Here is a 22,320-nt window from a genome sequence, read left to right on the forward strand (position 1 = left end):
AAAAACATAGAAATACACACATCATTTTTCATCATATCCACAGATAAAACTGTTGTAGGTACCAGGGGAAAAGGGTAAAGACCATAAAGGGAAAGCTTTCTACTTTTAAAAATCTTTTAAAAAAAAATCTGGGCATGGCCTGACAGCTTAGTGGCTAAAATCCTCGCCTTGCATGTGCTGGGATTCCATATGGGCACTGGTTCATGCCCTGGCTGCTTCACTTCCATCCTGTTCCCTGATGTGGTTTGGGGAAGTAGCTGAGGACAACCCAGTACCCTGGACCCAAGGTCGAGACCCAGAAGCAGCTCCTGGGTTCCTGGCTTTTGATGGACTCAGCTCTCTCTGGCCATTGCAGCTACTTGGGGAGTGAACCAGCAGACAGATCTTTCTCTCTGTATCTCCTTTTCTGTGTAAATCTGCTTTTCTAATAAAAGTTAATAAATCTTTAAAAAAAATAGTAACAGCATAGGCTTGATCTGTGAGATTGGTGCAAAGAGGCACTTTCATAAAATGCTAGCAAGGATGCAAAAGTCGAAACTTTTAGAAAGGGACTGTGGCGCTGTAGTACCTAGCAGAAATATGTATGTGCTTGCTGTTGGGGTGGAACTCAGCAATTCTTCCAGAAGTCTACACTGAAAAACCACTGGCAAAAATATGAAAAGATAAATATACACAGCTGTTCACTCCAGCATGAAAGCAAATTACATAAGATCGGAAACATGCCAGCATTGTGGACAAAGCACAAAGCCACCACCTGTAACATAGGCATTCCATGTGAACCCTGGTTCACCTAGTTCAATCTCAGCTGTTCCACTTAGGATCCAACTCCCTGTTAATGTGCCTGGGACAACAGCAACAGATGGCCCAAGAGTTTTGACTCCCTGCGACCATGTGTGAGACCCAGATGGAATTCTTCCTAGCTTATGGTTTTGGCCTGGCCCAGACTATACCCACTTTCAGAGTGAGCCAAAAGATGGAATATCTATTTTTCTTTCTCTAACTCTGCCACTCAAATCAATCAGTCAACTGCACAAATAAAAAAATCCAAGTGTTCATTTAAAAGTTAGCGAAGTTTCCTCATGGGGCATCCACAATAATGTATATGCAACAAGCTCCCATGTATATGACGCAAAAACAAAAACTGAAAAAGTACAAGTTTTACATTTGTCCATTTAGCAAAGAAAGGAAGGACAGAAACACACATACAAATTTGCCTTTTTTTAAATGAAAGAATTGATTTTTGTTCTTGATATGAAAATACAATCTGGGCCTGGTATGGTAGCCTAGCAGGTAAAGTTCTCGCCTTGCACATGCTGTGATTCCATATGGGCGCTGGTTCCTGCCCTGGCAGCCCCATTTCCCATCCAGCTGCCTGCTTGTGGCCCAGGAAGGCAGTCGAGAACAGTCCAAAGCCTTGGGATCCTGCACTGATGTGGCAGACCCAGAAACTCCTGGCTCCTGGCTTTGGATTGGCTCAGCTCTGGCCATCACAGCTACTTGGAGAGTGAACCAGTGATGGAAGATGTTTCTCTGCCTCTCAGTCTCTCTGTAAATCTGACTTTACAGTAAAAATAAATAAACCTTTAAATAAAATACAATTTGTAGGAAATAAAAAAATTTTCATGGTTTCAAATATAGTAATGTCAGGGCACTTGAGTGGTGCAGCAGCCACACCGTGTATTACTGTGTCTGATTCAGACCAAGCTCCTAAATTTACCTAGCTTACTGCTTATAGGCATCCTAAGAGATAGCAAATGATAGCTCAAGTACTCAGCTTCCCACTACCCCTATAGGAGGTATGGACCGAGTTCCAAGGCCATTGGCCCAGTCCTAGCTATTGTGAAAATTCAGGAAATAAGTCAGTGGCTATTACCGACTCTTTCAAAATTATAAAATAAAACAAGCAAGTATACTGCTGTCATTAAGAATTAAGATTTCTGGATCCCAGCACCAGTTCATATCCAAGCCCATTTCCCATCCAGCTCCCGGTTTGTGGCCTGGGAAAGCAGTTGAGGATGGCCCAAAGCCATGGGATCAACTGAGAAGCTGATGAGGCATCATTTTCCTTCAAAGTGTTGCAACTAGCACCCAAGACCAGCAGGATGAGACCGTCACCATGGCACCTTTCCCAGTGAAGCAGTAAGAACTGATCATCAATATCAGCTTTGCTTACAACAGAAACAAGCAAAAGAAGACATCATTCTTGACATACAGAGTGCTCTGGATAAAGAGAGAACACCTCTAAAACTCCCACGTGATAAGGTCTCCAGGTCACTCAATTTACACAGACTGTGGTGCACAGATGAACACATGAGCTGACATCACTACATCCTAAGGTTTACTCTACAGCACCAGAAATACAAAATGAATACAGGTTCTTGTTGGGTCTTAAGCTTCATAAACTATTTTTTTTTTCAGATTTTTTCCACATTTTACATTTCATCATCATCATCATTATTATTATTATTTTATGATATAGCTCCATAGGGCTCCTTGTATTTTCCTTATCCCAGCTCCAATCCACCACCCCCCAGTTCCTCTATATCATTACTTAAGTATAGTTTTTCATTCACAGTCATATGTCCATCATTGTGGGCATGGACAATGGCAGAGAGTCCAGCATCCTATTGTCAAGATATAGTAAACAGCTTCATTGTAAGTCCATCTTTGTCTGGAAGTAGAAATGCATACTACATTGTATCTTCACATCTGGATATGTTAGTTCCAGATTATTTTCGCTCTCAGAGGGTGGGAATCCCAGTAACTACAAAATTGTACCATAAAAATTAAAAAATCATGGGCCCAGTACCGTGGCTTAGTGGCCAAAGTTCTCGCCTTGAACGTGCCGGGTTTCCATATGGGCACCAATTCTAATCCTGGCGGCCCCACTTCCCATCCAGCTCCCTGTTTGTGGCCTGGGAAAGCAGTAGAGGATCAGCCCAAAGCCTTGGGACTCTGCAACCACAGGGGAGGCCTGGAAGAGGCTCCTGGCTTCAGATTGGCACAGCCCCCACTGTTGTGGTCACTTGGGGAGTGAATCACTGGACAAAAGATCTTCCTCTCTGTCTCTCCTCTTCTATCTGTATATCCGACTTTGCAATAAAAACAAATAATTAATTAATTTTTAAAAATTAAAAAATTAAAAAAAAAAATTTTCATGGGTTGCCTGTGGTGCCAGTATTCCATGAGTTCTGGTTTGAGTCCTGGCTGCTCTACTTATAATCCAGTTCCCCAATAATGTGCCTGGGAAAGCAGCAGAAGACATATCAAGTGTTGGGGCCCCTGTACCCACGTGGAAGAATCAGAAGCTCTAAGCTGAGCTCTAGCCATTGTGGCTATTCGAACTAGCTCTGTGCTCCCTTTTTTTTTTCCCTCTCTCTCTCTAAAATAAAATAAATATTTACAAAATTCTTAGTTTTAGTCAACTGGGCGAGTCTGAAATTAACTGTTGGTATCAATGGATTAATACTTGTGGTTTTTTGCTTGTTTGTTTAAAGATTTTATTTCAATTGGAAAGGCAGATTTACACAGGAGAAACACGGAGAAAGATCCCCCATCCACTGATTCACGCCCCAAGCAATCACAACAGCCAAAGCTGAGCCGATCTGAAGCCAGAAGCCTCTGAAAAGGGCTCCCATGTGGGTGTAGGATCCCAAGGCCCAAGCAGCCATCCTCAACTGCTCTCCCAGGCCACAAGCAGGGATCTGGATGGGTAGTGGAGCAGCTGGGATACGAACCGGTGGCATCTATACTGGATCCTAGGAGACACAAGGCAAGGATCCAGCTACTAGTCTATTATACTGGGCCCAATACTCGTGTCTTTAGATGTGACGATACTGTGGCTACATTTTTAAAGCAAGTCTTCATTTTTTTTTTTAAGATTTATTTGGTTTTTTTTTTTTTTTTTGGAAAATCAGATATACAGAGAGAAGAGGAGAAACAGAGAGGAAGATCTTCTATCCTCTGATTCACTCCCTAAGTGGCCACAGTGGCCGGAGTTGAGCCAATCCAAAGCCAGGAGCAGGAAGGCGGATGGGAAGTGTGGCTGCTGGGATTAGAATCGGCACCCATATGGGATCCCAGTACATTCAAGATGAGGATTTTAGCCACTAGGCTACTGCGCTGGGCCCGCAAGTCTTCATTTTGTAGAGAAGTGTACTGAAACATTTGGGAATGAAATGCTTGGCTATCTAAGATTATCTAGTACGAGAGAGGAAACAGACACAGGAATAATGCAATATAGATTGGCCACACACTGAAACTGCCAAAGCTGGTGATGGGCTCACAGTGCTGTTCTGTCTACTTCCATAATGTCTGAGATGTTCTGTCAGAGAGAAGAAGGCAGGGAGAAGGGTAGCTAAGCCCTGGGACTATAACACAAATCATTAGATGGAGATGCTTCCACGTATTTCTGCCTTACACCTAATTCTGACTCTGGAAGTAAAGATCTTTCCCCTACGCCACTGCCCCAGTAATGGCACCTTACCGCAAAAATAAGTGAGATGTCAGTGGTGAGGGCCTGCACTCGGTGGAAGGAAGCAATAAGGGTGATAGGAAGGAAACCAGCAGCATCCATTTTCCGTCGAAGAAAGAAGTCTCGCTCTAAATTGTCCACACTGAAGTAGTATTCACTAAGTGGAGGGAAGAAGAGGTGTCACTTGGAAGTATGATTCCACCACCCTGCCATGCTCTCCAGCAGCCTCACACAGCCCGACCCGACCTCGCCTAGTGACCCCCTACATATACATGGTGTTAAGGACTGACCAAAAGTTACACTATCTCATCATATCCTCCCTACTTTTGAGTCACATCACTCCCTCTACCCTTTTAGATCTTTGGCCCACGTGGTAAACTTTTCACCTGCCTTTAAAACCCAATTCAAAGACTGTGCACACTTTCTCTCCTGCTCCTAAAACACTGGTAACATTCTGCTGTCACTCTCCAATTCTTTGTAAAGCTCCCCTCTACTGAATTGTGAGATAAAACAACATGGTGCTTAAGAATGAATGTTCTGTAATTAGAGATGGATTCAGATCTGAGCTTGCCGTTAAGACAGGGATAAAAGATCCTGATCATATCAATTTGTTAGATTAAAACTACAGGATTAAATAACGTTAATGCCTACAGAGCACTTGTCACTGAGCCTGGTTCACAGTGAGGAACTGGTAAATGTTACCAAGCATCCATCAATGCTATCACTACCAATGAAGCACACTCTGAGAGTGCGGCTGCCAGATATTTCCCTCTTCTGTTTGTTTCTTATTTCCTTAAGCTAAGTATGGTTCTGCAACAAATAGCAACCTCAGAAAAATTAGCCGTAAGATGGGAGAAAGGCCATCTTCTGCAGTTCCAGCCAGGGTTGCAGGTGTTTCTAGCACTAAAGAGTCTGTCCAGTGTCTAGCTCCACCGTGCTCAGCTGCAAGCTTTAGCCTCTCACTCATCTGTCCAGAAAGAAAACTTATGCCCACTCACATCTGGCGCTTAATGTAGTCTTTCAGCAGCTCCTGGTCCACGCTGTACAGCTCGGTGCTACTGACATTGTCAAAGTAGTAGGTGATGTTGTTCATGTACTTGGGGGTGCGAGGCCCCTCTGTACCATCAAACTTTCGGTAGGCGAACTGGTAGTCAAAATGGGCTATGGGGAAATGGGTGCCATAAGGGTAAGGAGATTCCTGCCCACAACCCCACCGCACTCCCTTGGACAGCCCGGAGCCCAAAGGGGCCTCACGTACTTCGAGTGCCACCCCGGCCGCGTCCCCGGCCGCGACCACGCCCCCGGCCACGGCCTCGGAAGGAAGCCCGCGCCCCACCAGCCCCATCACTCTTCACACTCGAGGTCTCATCCTGGTCGTGCCAGGCAGGCTCCGGTTTGGTCTCTGGTTGCCAGGCTGGGGCGGGGGTGGCCACGGGCACGGGCAAATAGGTGGCAGGTTCAGACCCTAAGGGGAGAGAGTGCATCAGATCAGGTCTGCGTGTGTCTCGATGTCCAGGCCCTCCCTAGTGGGCAGTGCCTACCTTTGATCTCCCCGCGGTTGGCAGGTGTGTGTCTTGGCTCCTGAGGACGAGTAGGGCGTGAAGCCAGCTTCTCTCTGGGCACCTCAGGTTTCATGTCTATTTGCAATGGAACCCACTTGTGTTTGTTTCCTGGGAACAGCAGGGGCATATGAGAAAGCACTTAGGGGAGAGCTCTCCCCCCCCCACTCCCACCATACCCAAACCACCTTTTCTCCCCTGCCCTGTTCCCAAATCACAGCTTGTAATCTTGACTAAATTTTTTCCCCTTTTTCTTCTAAACTAAGGAGGCCAGTGGTCCTCAGGGTGACACCCCTGGTTAACTCCTGCTGTAGATTTCTCTAGGGTCTGACAGCCTTCATCTGGAAGCAGACACAAGTGTACTCACAAGAGAACACTCTCCAGATTGCCTTTAGACACATGTCAAAATGCTGCTACAAAGAGCTGAGTTAGGTTAGCCCTGTGTTCCATACTGCAGTAATGGGTTTGACACCCAATATCAGCTCCTGACTCAAGCGTCTTGTTTCCAGTTTCTCACCAACACAGACCCTTGGAGACAGCAGTAATGGCTCAAGTAATTTGGTTCCTGATACCCACATGGGAGACCTGGTTTCAGTTTCTGGTTCTCAGCTTTTGCTCAGCCCTAGCCATTGTGGGCATCTACGCACTGAATCAGGCAATGGGAGTGTCCCCTTATCCTCACTCCATAAATAAAAATTAATGACAGGGAGATGGAGTCAGAGAAAATGCTGAACTGAAGTGGCAAATTCCAGGTAGACTCCCTTAAAAGGACAAGCTTGAGCAAAAAACAGGGAGTCACTTTGGGTGTCAAAAGGAGTTAATAAAGGCACTAGGTTTGGCCCATTTCACACATATTATGAATGAAGTAAAACTTAATGTTGTTTAAAACACTGTACCTTTGGTTTCATATTAGAGCAACTCAGTCTATATCCCAACCATTTCAGCAGGTTTTTGGGAACTCTTAAGAGCAATGGGAATTCTTGTCTTGAAGACAAGACAGCTGTTCCAATGGTCAACACCAGCCAACCTCACACTGGCCTGCAGTTTCTGCAGCAGCCTGAGTTCATACACTTCCTGTGCAGCCCTGCCACATCCTCCAGCCTTGCTTCAAGATACTTACCTTTCTTTTTCTGCCCACCTCGCTGGCAGTCCTCATCCCCATTCTTCTCTTCTCCTGATTCATCAGATTTGGTTTTCGGGCTCTCCTTACTATCACTCCCCTCTCCTCTTTCCTGTTCCTTCATGTCCTTCTTGGGTGGTAGCTTACGGGCAGGCTGAGGCTTGTGGGACTGTGGCTGTAGTAGGAATAAGGAGGCCAAGTGAAGTGAACTTTGAGAGCCTGCTAAACTAGGAGGGAAGGCAGAAGTAACTACTGCAACATTGGCACTGGGCTGTTATGTTCTCAGGACCTGTTCTAAAAACCTGAAATGCTTTCCCTGGGAAGCATGGTCAAACGTGCCAAAAGGTAGGATGGACAATTTGTTTCTCTAGCTTTTCTGAGTCTTTGCTGACAATCCCCAGGACAGAGACACTGGGTCTCCCATGCTCAATTGGTAGTTATGCAGTGGTATCGATGCTGGCCCCTGGCCCTTCTACACCAATTTTCTGTGAACTGAAGGTGGTCAGTCAGTGAACAGATGGATCTAGGCCACCGGCCAGAGAAAAAGCACTAGGAAGAAGTAACTGACCAGAACTCCTCCTTGTGTGGGGGCCCAGGACAACCACAGAAGCCCCCTCAAGATATGGCAGCACTATGTTCACATTCCTGCCTTCACTCAGAATACCAAAAAGCAGTGTCACAGAACACAGCCTTGGGAACACGACATACTTGACTTTCAATCCCCACTTGGCCACTGAGGGGTAATAACTAACTTCTCTTAGTTTTAGCAGTCTCATCTATAAGATGAGAATTATAAAAGGACCTATCTCAGAGTTACCATGGGGTAGAGGAAACGACAGACAGTGCTGTACAGTTCCAGGCACATAAGAATATGTGGCCTATGGTAATTCTAAAGCCAAACATTAACACTCGCTTTTTAAAAAAAATGAACAAAGCTAAGTCCTAAGGCTCTGGACTAGAAGCCAGAAACACATCAACAGAACCCAGAGACTCACCTGCACGCTCTTGTGAGCAATCTCTCCAGGGGTAGGCCAATTGATTGCATCTCCAAAGTCACCAACCTGTAAGCAACATTCCATTAAGGCTCCAGGGGTTACACCAAGTCCCTCATTCAATGTTCAGCAATGAAAGGTCAGAGGCCAAATGGGCCCACCATCACGACTGTTCACACTAGCAGCCCAGAAGGGTTCAATGCCACTCAGGCATTCTAGTGGCACTTACTAGAACAAGAAAGAGTTTACCAGCTCCAGTAGACCCCTCTGGGATGCCCACTTCTGTTCTTTACCTTGCTGCCCTTGCGCGGTTTAGGAACAGCTGCCCTCACCACCTTGGCCGGAGCAGAATGCTCTGTGGAAACAAGGAGAGATAGTTATGTCGAGCCCGTGTGATGTGTCCACTGACAATTCTGCGTCTTCTTCATCAGCCCTAACCCTCCAAACATTCTGCAGTTCCCCAAAAAGGACTATTGGTGCTCAAACACCAATAACCAACATGCCCATCCCTTCCTGATGAAATCAGAGTGAAACCATATGAACAGCCAGCAGCCAGAACCCTAGGGACACACACTTGAAGAGTCGGGGTACTTTCCCAGATGATAGCTTTGTATCCTCTGGAAAAATGGCAACTGGGGAGGAAAATCCATGTCATACTTTAATTCAGAACTCTTGAAACATGGTAGATTTCATAAGTGGGGTAGAAACTGTCTGGAAGGCTCACGAAATCATTTGGTCTGTCCTGCCAAGGCAATTCCAGATAGTAATTGTGGAATTCATAACAATAGTTAATAATGTTGTATGTGAATCATGTTATAAATATCCAAATGGCCCTGGGCGTTAAAAAGTGCCCTACCCCTGTAAAAGAAGGGTCGGAGGGACCAGTGCAACAGCCTAATTAGCTAGGTCCTCACCTTGCAAGTACTAGCATACCATATGGGAACCACTTCGTGTCCTGGCTGTTCACTTCCCATCCAGCTTGCTGCTTGTGGCCTGGCAAAGCAGTGCAGGACAGCCCAAAGCCTTGGGACCCTACACCTGCATGCAGAACCTGGACAAAGTTCCTGGCTCCTAATCAGCTCAGCTCCAGCCATTGCGGCCAATAGGGGAGTAAACTTGCAAGCAGATGGAAGATCTTTCTATCTCTCTTCTCCACAAATTTGATCTGCCTTTACAATAAAAATAAATAAATTTAAAAATCTTTCTGCCCCTAGCATTACAGGTGTCTGTGTAAAGAGTCTAAGGCCAGATGAATATTTGGTGCAGCAGCTAAGTCGTTGCCGGGGACACCTGCATCCCTATCAGTCCTTGAGTGGAGAAGCTGGGATATCAACTGGCACCTGTATGGGATCCCAGTGGATACAAGGTGAGGACTCATCCGCTAGGCTATCACACCAGTCCTTGCCTTCAGACATTTATACTCCTAACTGTGAGGCCACGGCATGCCTGACTTTTACCTGTGACTGGAGCCACCAGCCCCTCAAACGTACCCCCACAAGCCTTCTGAAAGATCGAGCTGTGCAACTCAGCACATAGCACTCCACACTCCGCGGCCTGATGATGTAAAGCCAGAAACTTCATCTCAAGAGAGGTTTCTCTGTATTCTTCCCCAGCCACTCCTAAGTTGACCCAGACAGTTCTCCATTTAGGCTAACGGCATCCCCAGCTGCTGACACCAGGCTCATTCCACTGGGCCAGGCATCTGAAAAGGCAAGTACTTTCCCAACAGTCAACAGTGTTCAAAGCATGCTACAGGAGGAGGAGAGCTTAACAACATGCCTATAATGTCAGGTTCACTAGCAGTGTATTGAAAAAAGGAATCAGGTTCAGGGAGTAAAGTATTCTAGAGGACTTTTCTTAAAAACCTGAACAGAGTTTGTGGGTGGGACAACTATTTCTTCTTTCTAAAACCCTTTCAAAACAGAAAAACAGTCCTCGCCTTGAATGCGCTGGGATCCCATATGGGTGCCGGTTCTAATCCTGGCACCTCCACTTCCCCTCCAGCTCCCTGCTTGTGGCCTGGGAAAGCAGTTGAGGACAGCCCAAAGCTTTGGGACTCTACACCCGTGTGGGAGACCTGGAAGAAGTTCCTGGCTCCTGGCTTCGGATCTGCATAGCATCAGCTGTTGCGCTCACTTGGGGAGTGAATCATCGGAGGAAGATCTTTCTCTCTCTCTCCTCCTCTCTGCATATCTGACTTGGTAATAAAAATGAATAAATCTTAAAAAAAAAAGTGTATCATGATCACTCTGATTTGTTTACCAACACTACAAAAAATACAGCCAAATACTAGAGTTCAGACTCCCATCAATGTGAGGTCCCTTAGGCCAAGAAGAGATCGTATTCAAGGCCCACCCCATTGGCTGCCCACTCTTATCACCAATCCAAACTCCTAAGGAGAATGCGGCTATTTTGGGAAAACCAAGCTTTGTGGGTTTTTGCATTTCTGTTTGTCTGTTTTTAAAAATTTATTTGTTCAAAAGGGGGAGAGAGAGTACAAGGCTCAGTCATCACTGCTCCACTCCCCGTATGGCTGCAACCGGGGCCAGAAGTTTCATCCAAGTCTTCCACATGTGTTCTGGGGCCCAAGGACATGAGCCACCTTCCACTACTTTTCAAGTCACACTAGCAGAGAGCTGTGTCAGAAGCAGAGCAGCCAGGACTTGGACCAGCACCCATTTGGAATGCCTGACCTACAGTCGCCGAACTGATTTCCATAGTGGTTTTACTAGCCTACACTCCCACCAACAGTGAAGGAAGGTACCTTTCTCCCCACATCCATGCCAAGTGTTGTTAGTTGAGTTCTGAATGTAGGCCAATCTCACTGGAGTTAGGTGGAACCTCAATGTGGATTTTGTGGCTCCCTGACAGTTAGGAAGCCTAAGCATCTTTTCATGTCTGTTACCCATCTGAATTTGTCATTCTGAAAAGTGTCTGTTCATTTCCTTTGCCCATTTCTTCACATGGTTGTTTTTCTTTTACTGTTCCTAGGTTTCTGAAGCTCTTTGTAGATCTTGGATAATAGTCCCCTATCTGTTATCCCACTCCTAGAAATACATCCAAAGGAAATTAAAACTGCATATGAGAAAAGGATCTGTAACCCTACATTAAAAGTAGCACAATCTACAATAACAAAGACACGGAAACAACCCAGATGTCCATCCAAAAAGGAGTGGTTAAAGAAACTGTAGTACATTCCACAGAATACTACTCAGCCATTAAAAAGAATGACTTTAAGATTTATTTTTAAATTTTCATTGGAAAGTCAGATATATAGAGAGGAGGAGAGAAAGAGAGGAAGATCTTCCATCTGATAGTTCATTTTCCAAGCGGCTGCAATGCCTGTAGCTGAGCCAATCTGAAGCCAGGAGCTTCTTCCAGGTCCCCCATGTGGGTGCAGGGTTCCAAGACTTTGGGCCATCCTCGACTGCTTTTCCAGGCCTCAAGCAGGGAGCTGGATGGGAAGTGGGGCTGCTGGGACACGAACCAGCATCCATATGGGATCCCAGCGCATTTAAGGCAAGGATTTTAGCTGCTACACTATCGCACTGGGCCCATACAGCTTTTTTTTTTTTAAGACTTAATTATTTCTATTGGAAACTCCGTTTTACAGAGAGGAGAGACAGAGAAAGATCTTCCATCCACTGGTTTACTCAAGTGATTGTAATGGCCAGAGCTGAGCTGAACTAAAGCCAAGAGTCAGGAGCTGCTTCCAGGTCTCCCACAAGGGTACAGGGTCCCAATGCCTCGGGCCGTCTTCCACTGCTTTCCCAATCCACAAGCAGAGACCTGGAAGGTTACATGGGGTATCAGGACATGAAATGGAGCTCATACGGGATTCCAGCATATGCAATGTGAGGACTTTAGCCACTAGCCTATTGCACTGGGCCCTTCCATATTGTTTTGTTCTAGAAAGATCCTAAGGCTGCTGATCTTTGAAAACAGAAGAGACTTATACAAGCCACAAGTAGGATGCCTAGGGTACAAGATTGGATCCAACAAACTAATGAAGGGCTTTAGGGTAGGTGAGTGAGTGATTCAAATTCAAATTCAGTGGGGCAAGTAACAAGGGTTGGTTAAGGGGGCTGGCGCAGAAGCCTACTGGCTGAAGCCCTCACTTTTGCATGCACTGGGATCCCATTCGGACACCAGTTCGCATCCTGACTGCTCTACTTCCCTTCCAGCTCCATGATTGTGGTCTTGGAATCCTGCACTTATGTAGGAGACCTGGAAGAAGACCCTGGCTCACGGCTTTGGATCAGCTCAGCTCTGGTTGTTGCAACCACTTGGGAAGTGAGCCAGCAGATGGCAGATTTTTCTCTATTTCTACTTCTCTCTGTAAACCTAACTTTCCAATAAAAATGAATCTTAAAAGCAGCTGAGTCTGTAACTTGGATGAAAAGTATGATGGGTCAGGGCTAGGAATCAGCAGGAATGCACATGTGTGGTCAGAGAGAACTAGTGAAGCTCAAACCCAAGGAGGCCAGCAGAAAGTGAGGTCTCAATGCTTTGGGTGCCTTGCCTCTTGAAGATGGGTAGGTAGACGCCGCAAGTGCTCAACACAAGGGCTGCACTGCATTCACACTTGTTCATCAACTGTCCTGTCCCTGGCCATTAGGGCTTCCATTTTGGGGGAGACCTCCCAGACCACAAGTGTGCTCTACCAAGTACTCTTGCTGTACTCCATATGCCATCCAGACTACGCTCCCTTCTCAGATGTACAAGTCCAAAGAGCAAGAACCTAGTTTATCCGATGAGAAACTAGTGAAGGTTTTCAGGAGAGCAGGTAGATAGATGGGCGAGTCAAATTCACATGGTCCTAGTAAAAAGGATCAAAATAGGACTGAAACACACAGCTTGTGAGGCTATGACCTCAATCTTCAGCCTCCAGCAACACAGAAATGAGTGCTTAGATACTGATGGCTTACAGGGGACTCAGGCCCTACGGCACCCATGACCTGGATAACTGACACACTGCACTCAGTGCTAAGCCCCAGTTGATATCCAATGTGGGGACATCCCCACATTGAACAAAAGGTATCATCAGTCTGCAGGGAACAGACAGAAGGCATAAAACCACTAGGATTTCTCACCCAAGTGGGAGAGCTGATGGCAGCAAAGCGCAAACATACTAACAACATGTACTGGCAGCATGTCATAAGCACTTGCTAGATGCTATGCACCCTTGAAAACTCAGCATGCATAATCTTAATCCTTAAAATTAAAATAATTAGGGCCCAGCATGGTAGCATAGAGGGTAAGTCCTTACTTTGCATGCACTGGGATCCCATGGGGTTACCAGTCCATATACCAGCTGCTCTACTTCCCTTCTAGCTCCCTGCTTGTGGCCGAGGAAAGCAGTAATGGACAATCCAAAGCTTTGGGATCCTGCACCCATGTGGGAGACCTGGAAGAAGCCATTAGCTCCATATTGGTTCAGCTCTGGCTGTTGTGGCCACCGGTGGATGGAAGATCTTTCTGTTTTTTCTCTCTGTAAATCTGTCTTTCCAATAAAAAAAAAGTCTTAAAAAATTAAAACAATTCATTCCTTTCACTGATCTTATTTTACAAACAAGTAAGTCAAAGCACAAGGTGCCAGGATCACAGGCAACAGGCAGAACAGGATTTGAAGCCAAGGAGTCTGACCCTAATATACGTTCTCTTAACTGTACAAGGAGGTGGAATAAGATTAAAGGGAAGCACATCACCTCCTCACTGTGGTCCACAGGGCAGGATCTCCATGTCGAGACTATGAGTGCATCCTTCTACGTACCACAAGAAACCAAGGTCCTCTGCATGGAAGTCCAGGGTCACAGAACCGGACAACTAACACTCCTATGGCTGACCTGGATGATCTGATAACTTGCCCTTCCAACAGAAAGAGGAAGACAGGTAAACCCCTAACCAGCACCCTGGTGTACCTGTGAAAAAGGCAGTACTTCTGAGCTCATCCCTCTCCTATTCTCCACTCCAGCCTCTGCCCCACTGAGGCTCTTAAGCCACGCCTTGGAGCAGAGCAGATTGCTGGGGGCTGGGAGATATAGCAGGGCACTGTGTGGCTCCAGTTGACATAGATTCTGCCTCACACTCAGCCTTCTGGGTTGAGGAAAAACTGCTACCCTTTGAGTTACAGCTGAAGATGCTGACTATGGAAGGCAGAGGGGGAGCTTCACCATGCACCTGTGCCCGTCCCTCTCGGGCCAGCCTCATAGCAGGCTCTGTAAAAAGCCTGCCTATTCTCAGCTGTCAGCCAGCCTGGGAATGGGGTGGAGCCAGGGAGGAGCTTGAAGACCCACAGGCCTTTAGTCCACCCCCACTGACCCAGGAACCTCCAAGCAGGAAAATTCTTCTACACAGATAAACAAAAACACAACTGTTTTAATTCTCTTCACCTTGTTTACCAGTTCTTACCACTGCTATGGCTGCCACCTCACAGAGGTCTCTCTGTGCAGACCTCCCACCCAGATTTCCCTCAAACTGAGTAAGACAGATGGAGTTAAAAGGCACTCTGATGGTGCAGGGTGGGAAGAGAAAGGGAGGAGTACCTTTAGAAGGTTAGACCAGGGCCCCCGCGCGATAGCGTAGCAGGCTAAGGTCCTCGCCTTGAACGCACCGGGATCCCATATGGGCGCCAGTGCTAATCCCGGCGGCCCCGCTTCCCATCCACCTCCCTGCTTGGGGTCTGGGAAAGCAGTCAAGGACGGCCCAAGACTTTGGGACTCTGCACCCACGTGGGAGACCCGGAGGAGGCGCCTGGCTTCGAATTGGCTCAGTTCCAGCCGTTGCGCTCGCTTGGGGAGTGAATCATTGGATGGAAGATCCTCTCTGTATATCCTCCTTTCCAATTAAAAATAAATAACTCTTTAAAAAAAAAAAAAAAAAAGACTTGAGGACCTGAAAAAAGAAGTGTCTGGCAGGACAGCAGCAATCCAAAATGCAGAGTCTAGAGGCGGGCCAGGATCCAGTTACATGATATACTGGTCAGTTTGGCCCAGCCCAACCCAGATCCAGGTCCATATCCAACAGACTATCTTTAGCTTGTGATGTCCAATGGCCTGCCCAGACATGGATTTAGCCACTCTCACTAACAGTTCCTTAAGTCCCTTGAATACTAGTGAACAATCATCACAGTTGAAAGTAGCAGCAACTGCAGACCTTGGCACCCAGGTACCAGCTTCCTAATCCAGTCTTTTCTGCAGAGCACGTTCTAGTTAGACCAGTAATAAAAACCACCTTTTGCTGGGTACTAACTAGAAGCCAAAACCTGACCTAAGCTGCTCTCTACCTATAATTTCACTTAAAGGTCTCAGAGGGACACTATTATTCCAGTCATCCAGAAAATAAGCTCAGGCAAAGGGACTTACCCGAGGTCACACAGCCTATGAAGCAAGATAGTTGACTCTTGCTGGGTCATAGCTCTCTTAATTCTCCTTAGGAGGCCTTCCCCATAGGAAGTGCTACCAACCAGCCCCTCTGCACCAAGTTTTAAAGATTTATTTTTTATTAGAAAATCAAATTTACAGAGAAGAGACTTCCATCTGCTGGTTCACTCCTCAAGCGGCCGCAACCACCCTCAGCTGAGCTGATCCGAAGCCAGAAGCCAGGAGCCAGGAGCCTCCTTCAGGTCTCCCAGGTGGTACAGGGTCCCAAGGCTTTGGGTCGTCCTCAACTGCTTTCCCAGGCCACAAGTAGGGAACTGGAGTTGTCAGAATATAAACTGGTGCCTACATGGGATTCCGGTGTGTGAAAGTGACAACTTTAGCCACTAGGCTACCACGCTGGGCCTAGATACAGAGTACTTTACACACAACAGCTTATTTTTCACAATCACTCTTGAAGGTAACATGATAAAGATTCCCAGTTAACAGACAGAGGAACTGAGGCTAAGAAAAGTTAAGTGACTTCCTCAAGACCTCCTATCACATAGAAAGCCAAGACAGACTGAATTCCAGGTTAAGGTGATCTTCACCTTGGGCCAAGTTTGTAATCCACTATAAAGAGAATGTGTGACGACAGCCCAAGGCTTTGGGACTCTGCACCTGTGTGGGAGACCTAGAAGAAGTTCCTGGATCCTGGCTTCGGATCAGCATAGCACCGGCCGTTGCGCTCACTTGGGGAGTGAATCATTGGACGGAAGATCTTCCTCTCTGTCTTTCCTCCGACTTTGTAATAAAAATAAATAAATCTTCAAAAAAAAGCAATAATAAATAAATAAATAAACAAACTAAATAAAAGAGAATGACCGGGAGTGCCAAAAGCTGAGAATTATTGCTACTTCTTAACTGGTTCCTGCAGCCCAGAAATGCAATCTGTAAATGGCAGGCCCACAGTAAGTATATACTAAATGAAGGCATTTACATACTTGTGGGTGCTCCTCAAAAAACTTCCAGAGCTTTTTCTTCCAGGGAAAGAAAAGGTTAATTACCCACTGTGCAGTCTGGCAGCCACACCATCTTTCTCAGCAGTGCCTGAGTCTACCTAATGCTCTGTTCTTGGAGTTGCATCAGCACACTTCAGTTCAAACACCAAGGGCAGAGAGGATGTGCACAGACCAAACAGTACAAACAGCTAAATTCCCCAGAGGCCAAGACATAAGCCTCCAGGCCCCAGGCAAGACCATAAATCACCAGACCAGCTGGCAATCAAGACACTGCTAAGGGGGCTGCACCCATTGAAGAGCAGCCGAAGCCCTGCAAATAGAAAACATCCACTTGTTGCTGCCAGATTTTCTGAGTTTTCAAAAACAGGTATGTGTGTATGTATGTGTGTGTGGGGGGGGGTACACACAGAAAAATACTGCAGTTTGCAATTTTAAATTTTATTTTTGTAATGTTTACATAGCTGTGGAGGATGTATGTCCATGTGGACCAGTGATTAAGGTGGGAAGGGTTGAGGTATGGAGGAAATTGGATGAGATGGTTGCTTCCATTTTTTTTTTCTTTTGCTTCCTGTATCTTGGGGAATGAAAAGAAGAGAAGGGGAGAGGGCCATTCCTGGCAGTCCAACCGCATTAGCATCCGGATATGAGGGATGGCAACTCAATGTCATCGTAGGGTCTCCAATGTGTAGCAGGTTCCAAGGGTACTGTGTTAAGTGGTTTTGATAGTTCTGCAAATACTGCTAATTTAATTGCTTCAAGGTTGAGGAAATCCCTCCAATGTCCATTGACTGGCATAGTCCGCCTTAGAGCCTCCATTTGCCCAGACACTTGCTGTCAAAGCTTGGCTGGTAGAGTAGTCCACTTTGTTCTGTCTTGCATCTTCTGCCATGGTACTAGACGTCCTTTGCAGGTCTCAATGAGCTGTTATGTCCTCTGTGGGCATCTGGGTAAGTCATCCACTGCACAGACTTCAGCAACCGAGGAGGAGCAGTTTTGACAAGTACTCCACAAGCAGCCAGTAATTTAAAAGGTTTTATTTATTATTTTTTTTTTTTTTGAAAATCAGATTTACACAGAGTAGAGACAGAAAGATCTTTCATTCACTGGTTCCTTCCCCAAGTGATTGCAACAGCCAGAGCTGAGCCAATCCAAAGTCAGGAGCCAGAAGCTTCTTCCAGGTCTCTCACGTGGGTGCAGGGTCCCAAAGCTTTGGGCCATCCTCCACTGCTTTCCCAGGTCACAAGCAGGAAGCTGAAACTGAAGTGGAGCAGCCGAGACACAAACCGGTGCCCATTTGGGATCCCAGTGCATTCAAGGTGAGGATTTAGCCACTGTCACACAGAGCCCAGCAGCTTGCATTTTTTACACCTTGCTACTTTCAGCCAATGGCTTCCACTGACTCTCTAGGCTTTGAGTTTTAGGAACCCACTCGCCCAGGCAGGATGGCAGGAACACACTATGCTCTGCTACATGCCTGATTCTATCAACCTGGCTCAGGAGGTGCAGAACTCATAGCAGGCTTCCCCTGTCCCATGTGCTCAAAATCATCTTAACTCACACAAACTCACTCTGTGGGAACAACCTTCTGAATGCCTAGGAAGTCACTTCGAATTATGGTCATTACTGGAAAAGGGTGACATAGGACCGAGCCTGGGATGAAAGGGAATTGTAAAGTTCAGAGTCCATATTGGAAAATGAGCCTCAGGAGGGATTGGATGTGCCCAAAAGCTACCAGCGATTGCTTTAGTGCTGATGTGGGAACACGGAGTTTCTCCCTCTCTAGAGCTCTTTCACAGGTCAGGAGGCCATGCCCTTATCCCCCTCAGGACAGTAAGCTCTCAGCATACAACTGTGCCTACTCACAGGGTAGGGACAAGGCCAAAAGCATACAAAATCTATTCTTCACACCTCTGGTAGAGAAGCTAATATCCATTTGCTTTCAGAAAAAAATTTCTCATGCGGAACTGGAATAAAACACCAAACAGCAGATGTATTTTATTTATTATTTATTTACTTTCTTGAATTTTTTTTTAAATGGGAAAGGCAAATTTACACAGAAAAGGAGATACAGAGAAAGATCTTCCAAGTACTGGTTCACTTCCCAAGTGGCTGCAACAGCCAGAGCTAAGCCAATCCAAAGTCAGGAGCCAGGAGCTTCTTCTAGGTCTCCCACAAGGGTGCAGGGTACCAAGGCTTTGGGCCATCCTCTACTGCTTTCCCAGGCCACAGGCAGGAAGTTGGATGGGAGGCAGAGCAACCAGGACACAAATTGGAGCCCATATGGGATCCCAGTGTGTGCAAGGCCATGATTTAGCCCCTGAGCCATTGCACCAGACCCTATTTACTTACTTGAGCAAAGTCTGGGCTGAAGCACAGCAAACTAAGCTGCAATGCTGGCATCTGGAATGCTGGTTTGAGTTCCTGCTACTCCGTTTGTAAAACAGCTTCTTACTAATGCACCTGGAAAAGCAGTGGAAGATGGCTCAAGTACCTGAGACCCTACCACCTAGATGGAGTTCTAAACTCCTAGCTGTTCCAACCATGTGGGGAAATGAACTGATGGTAGATATCATTTCTCTTTTCTCTCTAGGTCTCTCCCAAACTAACTCTGCCTTTGATATAAAATATATCTTGGGCCCGGCACTGCAGCCTAGTGGCTAAAGTCCTCGCCTTGAACATGCTGGGATCCCATATGGGCACCCGTTTTAATCCCAGCAGCTCCACTTCCCATCCAGCTCCCTGCTTGTGGCCTGGGAAAGCAGTCCAGCATGGCCCAAAGCTTTGGGATCCTGCACCTGTGTGGGAGACCTGGAGGAAGTTCCTGGATCCTGGCTTCAGATCGGCACACCACCAGGTGTTGTACTCACTTGGGGAGTAAATCATCGGACGGAAGATCTTCCTGTCTTTCCTCCGACTTTGTAATAAAAATAAATAAATCTTTAAAAATAAATAAATAAATCTTGAGGGCTGGCACAGTGGCCTAACAGGCTATCGCTCCATCTGTTAGCACTGATATCCCCATAAGGATAGAGAGCTGCTTTACTTTCAACCCAGTTCCCTACTTGTGACCTGGGAAAGCAACAGAGGATGACCCAAACAGAGGATGACTGCACCAATGTGGGAAATCCAGGAACAAGCTCCAGGCTCCTAACATCAACTAGTTCAACTCTGGCTACTGTGGCCATTTGGGGAGTGAACCAGAAATGGGAAGTAATTTCTTCACCTTTCAAATAAAACAAATACATCTTGAAAATCTTTTAAAAATCTTGAAAGTGAAAGAGAAAAGAGAGGAGAAGGCAAAGGAAGGGAAGACAAAGATAGGAGGGGCACAGCAACAGGGGGATTCCTCTCCAAATGCTCACAACAGTTAGCACTGGACCAGGCTGCAGCCAGGAGCCAGCAGTTCATTCTAATCTCCTATATGGGTTGCAGGGGCTCAAGCACTTGCACTTGCTGTCTCCCCAGAGAATTAGCAGGGAGCTGGATTGAACTGCTGATACACAGAATGCAGCAAGCTTAACTCTGCTGTACAACACAAACCCTGGAGGAGTGTATTAGTTGAAGGAGCTCTGGTGGGAGCTGTGGACTTCCTCCTTTCACCTTGCTGGCCTGGCTGAACCCTCTGCTGTCTCTGAAAGGCTCAAGGATGCAGGCCCTGGAGGCCTCTCAGAGAGCAGCTATCTACTAAGTGAGGTGAGGTGGACTGGGCACTCTCACTAAAGGCAGCAGTAACAGCTCCTGACACAGTAACCTCAATACCCAACAATAATGGGACAGTCAGTGTCTCAAAAGCAGATGAGGATGTGGCGTTCTTGCATAGAGACCAGTTCCCCCAAGCCAGGTTGGCCAGCCTTGTTTCCTAAAGCCTTTATTTACCTCTTCTGTAAGTCAGGGTCAGCCTACAGGCCCATTCAGCCTTACTCACTACATCCCAAATGCCAGAATACAGCCCTGGGATGATAAGAATGTGAACAGAAGAAAACAGCCTTAGTAGCCAGGAGCTGCCCACCTGCAGTCTCCCAGGCCCTGCTCACAGATGCCCTCACACTTTACACATAAATATAAAAGATGTCTAAGCTCTATCCAAAACTTCCACCCACTAACGACTGACTAGACTGCTGGGCTGAGACAAGGTAGAGCAGAAGTTAACAGTGAAGATTTTGGAGGCCACGCTTGGATGTGATGATAATAGCCAATGATCCAGTTTCCTGATAATGCACCTGGGAGGCAGTGAATGATGTCCAAGTACCTGGGTTGCTACCATCATTGTGGAAGGCCTGGCTGGACTGAGTTGCAAGTTCCCCAACTTCAGCCTGGTCCAGCCTTGCTGTGGTGCACACCTGTGAAGGCAACTAGCAAATGAAAGATCTGTCTCAGGCCCGGTGCAATAGCTTAGTGGTTAAGTCTTCGCCTTGAACGCACCGGGATCCCATATGGGTGCCAGTTCTAATCCCGGCGGCCCTGCTTCCTATCCAGCTCCCTGCTTGTGGCCTGGGAAAGCAGTTGAGGACAGCCCAAGGCCTTGGGACCCTGCACCCGCATGGGAGACCAGAAAGAGATCCAGGCTTCGGATCGGCATAGTATCAGCTGTTGCGCTCACTTGTTGGGGAGTGAATCATCGGACGGAAGATCTTCCTCTCTGTCTCTCCTCTTCTCTGTATATCCGCCTTTCCAATAAAAATAAATAAATCTTAAAAAAAAAAAAAAGGATCTGTTTCTCCCTTCCTCTGTAGAAATCTGCCTTTCAAATAAATAAATCTTGAAACAAACCAACCCAAACCAAAAACAAAAACCCCAGCAACCAGGAAGTAAAAAGGAGGAGCCCACCCCTTCCACTTGCCCACCAATAAAAAGCAGATATCAAGTGTTTTGACAGACATAAGGTCATAAGAGATCAGTCTATGATAGACTAGAGCTCCAAACCCTGGCTGTGTTTGAAAAATGAAGGCTCTCTCAAGAAATGGTGCACTATATCCCTTACAGCCAAATCCACCGTCTTCTCTTTACTCCACACCTTCATGTCTGCTCACCCAAAGGCCTAAGTCTGAGTCCACTAAAATCAACAAATAGTTGCCTTTACCACAGAGGCCAGGCCTCCTGCTATGGATCTACCTTAGGTTTCTTAATTTCCACAGTGGAAAAACTATTATTCCAGCTTTACAAGAGCTTTCTAAGAAGCTAAGTGGTAAGCCGAAAGTCATACAGCGAGGAGGAGGTACCCAATCTCAAGTCTCCGAAGCCTCAGGCCCCTCTGACCATGGTAGCAGACTGGGTTCAAGTCCCTAAAATGGTTCCAACTTCAGGCTTGTAGATCCTACCAGGGATTGAACCACTTGCAGCAGAACCTAGTTCTAGCAGCCCACTAACTCACCTGCCAGGTGGAGCAAACACCAGTGTGCACAGGGGGACAGGAAATCAGAGCACCACTTGCTCTGCAAAAGCAGTGCTCCACAGCGGCCACCAGCAATCCAAAGCTGTGAACTCTGTCCAGCACCAAGACTTCTGGAGAATTTTGCCTCCGCTGAGGAAGGGGTGAATGGAAGAAAAACTATGCAGGGCAAACAACAGATAGGACAGAGGAACAGGAGAAAACAGGCTGTACGGCACAAAGACTTGAACGGCAAAACCCACGGCGCAAATCATCTTACACTTGGTGACAACAGTAAACAGCCCCACCCCCCACCATTATATCTATTTCACTTTACAGTTGAAGTGGTCCTATCCACTTTATAAACGGCAGAATGGAAACACAGTGAGCTTCCTGGCTTGTCCCAAGAATATCAAACTGCTTTTTT

At 46.6% G+C, this 22,320-nt stretch overlaps 1 protein-coding gene across 6 annotated transcripts in view; it reads right to left on the bottom strand.

The window, feature by feature from the left end:
- Nucleotides 1-22,320, bottom strand: part of LARP1 (La ribonucleoprotein 1, translational regulator) — a 64,206-nt gene that overhangs the window by 20,922 nt on the left and 20,964 nt on the right. For 2 of the 6 annotated variants that reach the window (XM_040992045.1, XM_040991803.1), the window contains exons 2-8: nucleotides 8,439-8,500; nucleotides 8,149-8,214; nucleotides 7,154-7,328; nucleotides 6,016-6,144; nucleotides 5,733-5,939; nucleotides 5,473-5,635; nucleotides 4,487-4,631 (exon numbers count right to left, since the gene is read on the bottom strand). In XM_040992045.1, coding sequence (XP_040847979.1) covers nucleotides 4,487-4,631; nucleotides 5,473-5,635; nucleotides 5,733-5,939; nucleotides 6,016-6,144; nucleotides 7,154-7,328; nucleotides 8,149-8,214; nucleotides 8,439-8,500 — 947 coding nt within the window. Of the gene's footprint in view, nucleotides 1-4,486; nucleotides 4,632-5,472; nucleotides 5,636-5,732; nucleotides 5,940-6,015; nucleotides 6,145-7,153; nucleotides 7,329-8,148; nucleotides 8,215-8,438; nucleotides 8,501-8,719; nucleotides 8,903-22,320 lie in introns of those variants that run through there. The other 4 variants (XM_040992212.1, XM_040991967.1, XM_040991889.1 and 1 more) reach the window with 4 other exon arrangements.

This window comes from Ochotona curzoniae, unplaced genomic scaffold, assembly GCF_017591425.1.
Source record: "Ochotona curzoniae isolate NIBS_2020 unplaced genomic scaffold, NIBS_Ocur_1.0 contig_1, whole genome shotgun sequence".
NCBI lineage: Eukaryota > Metazoa > Chordata > Mammalia > Lagomorpha > Ochotonidae > Ochotona > Ochotona curzoniae.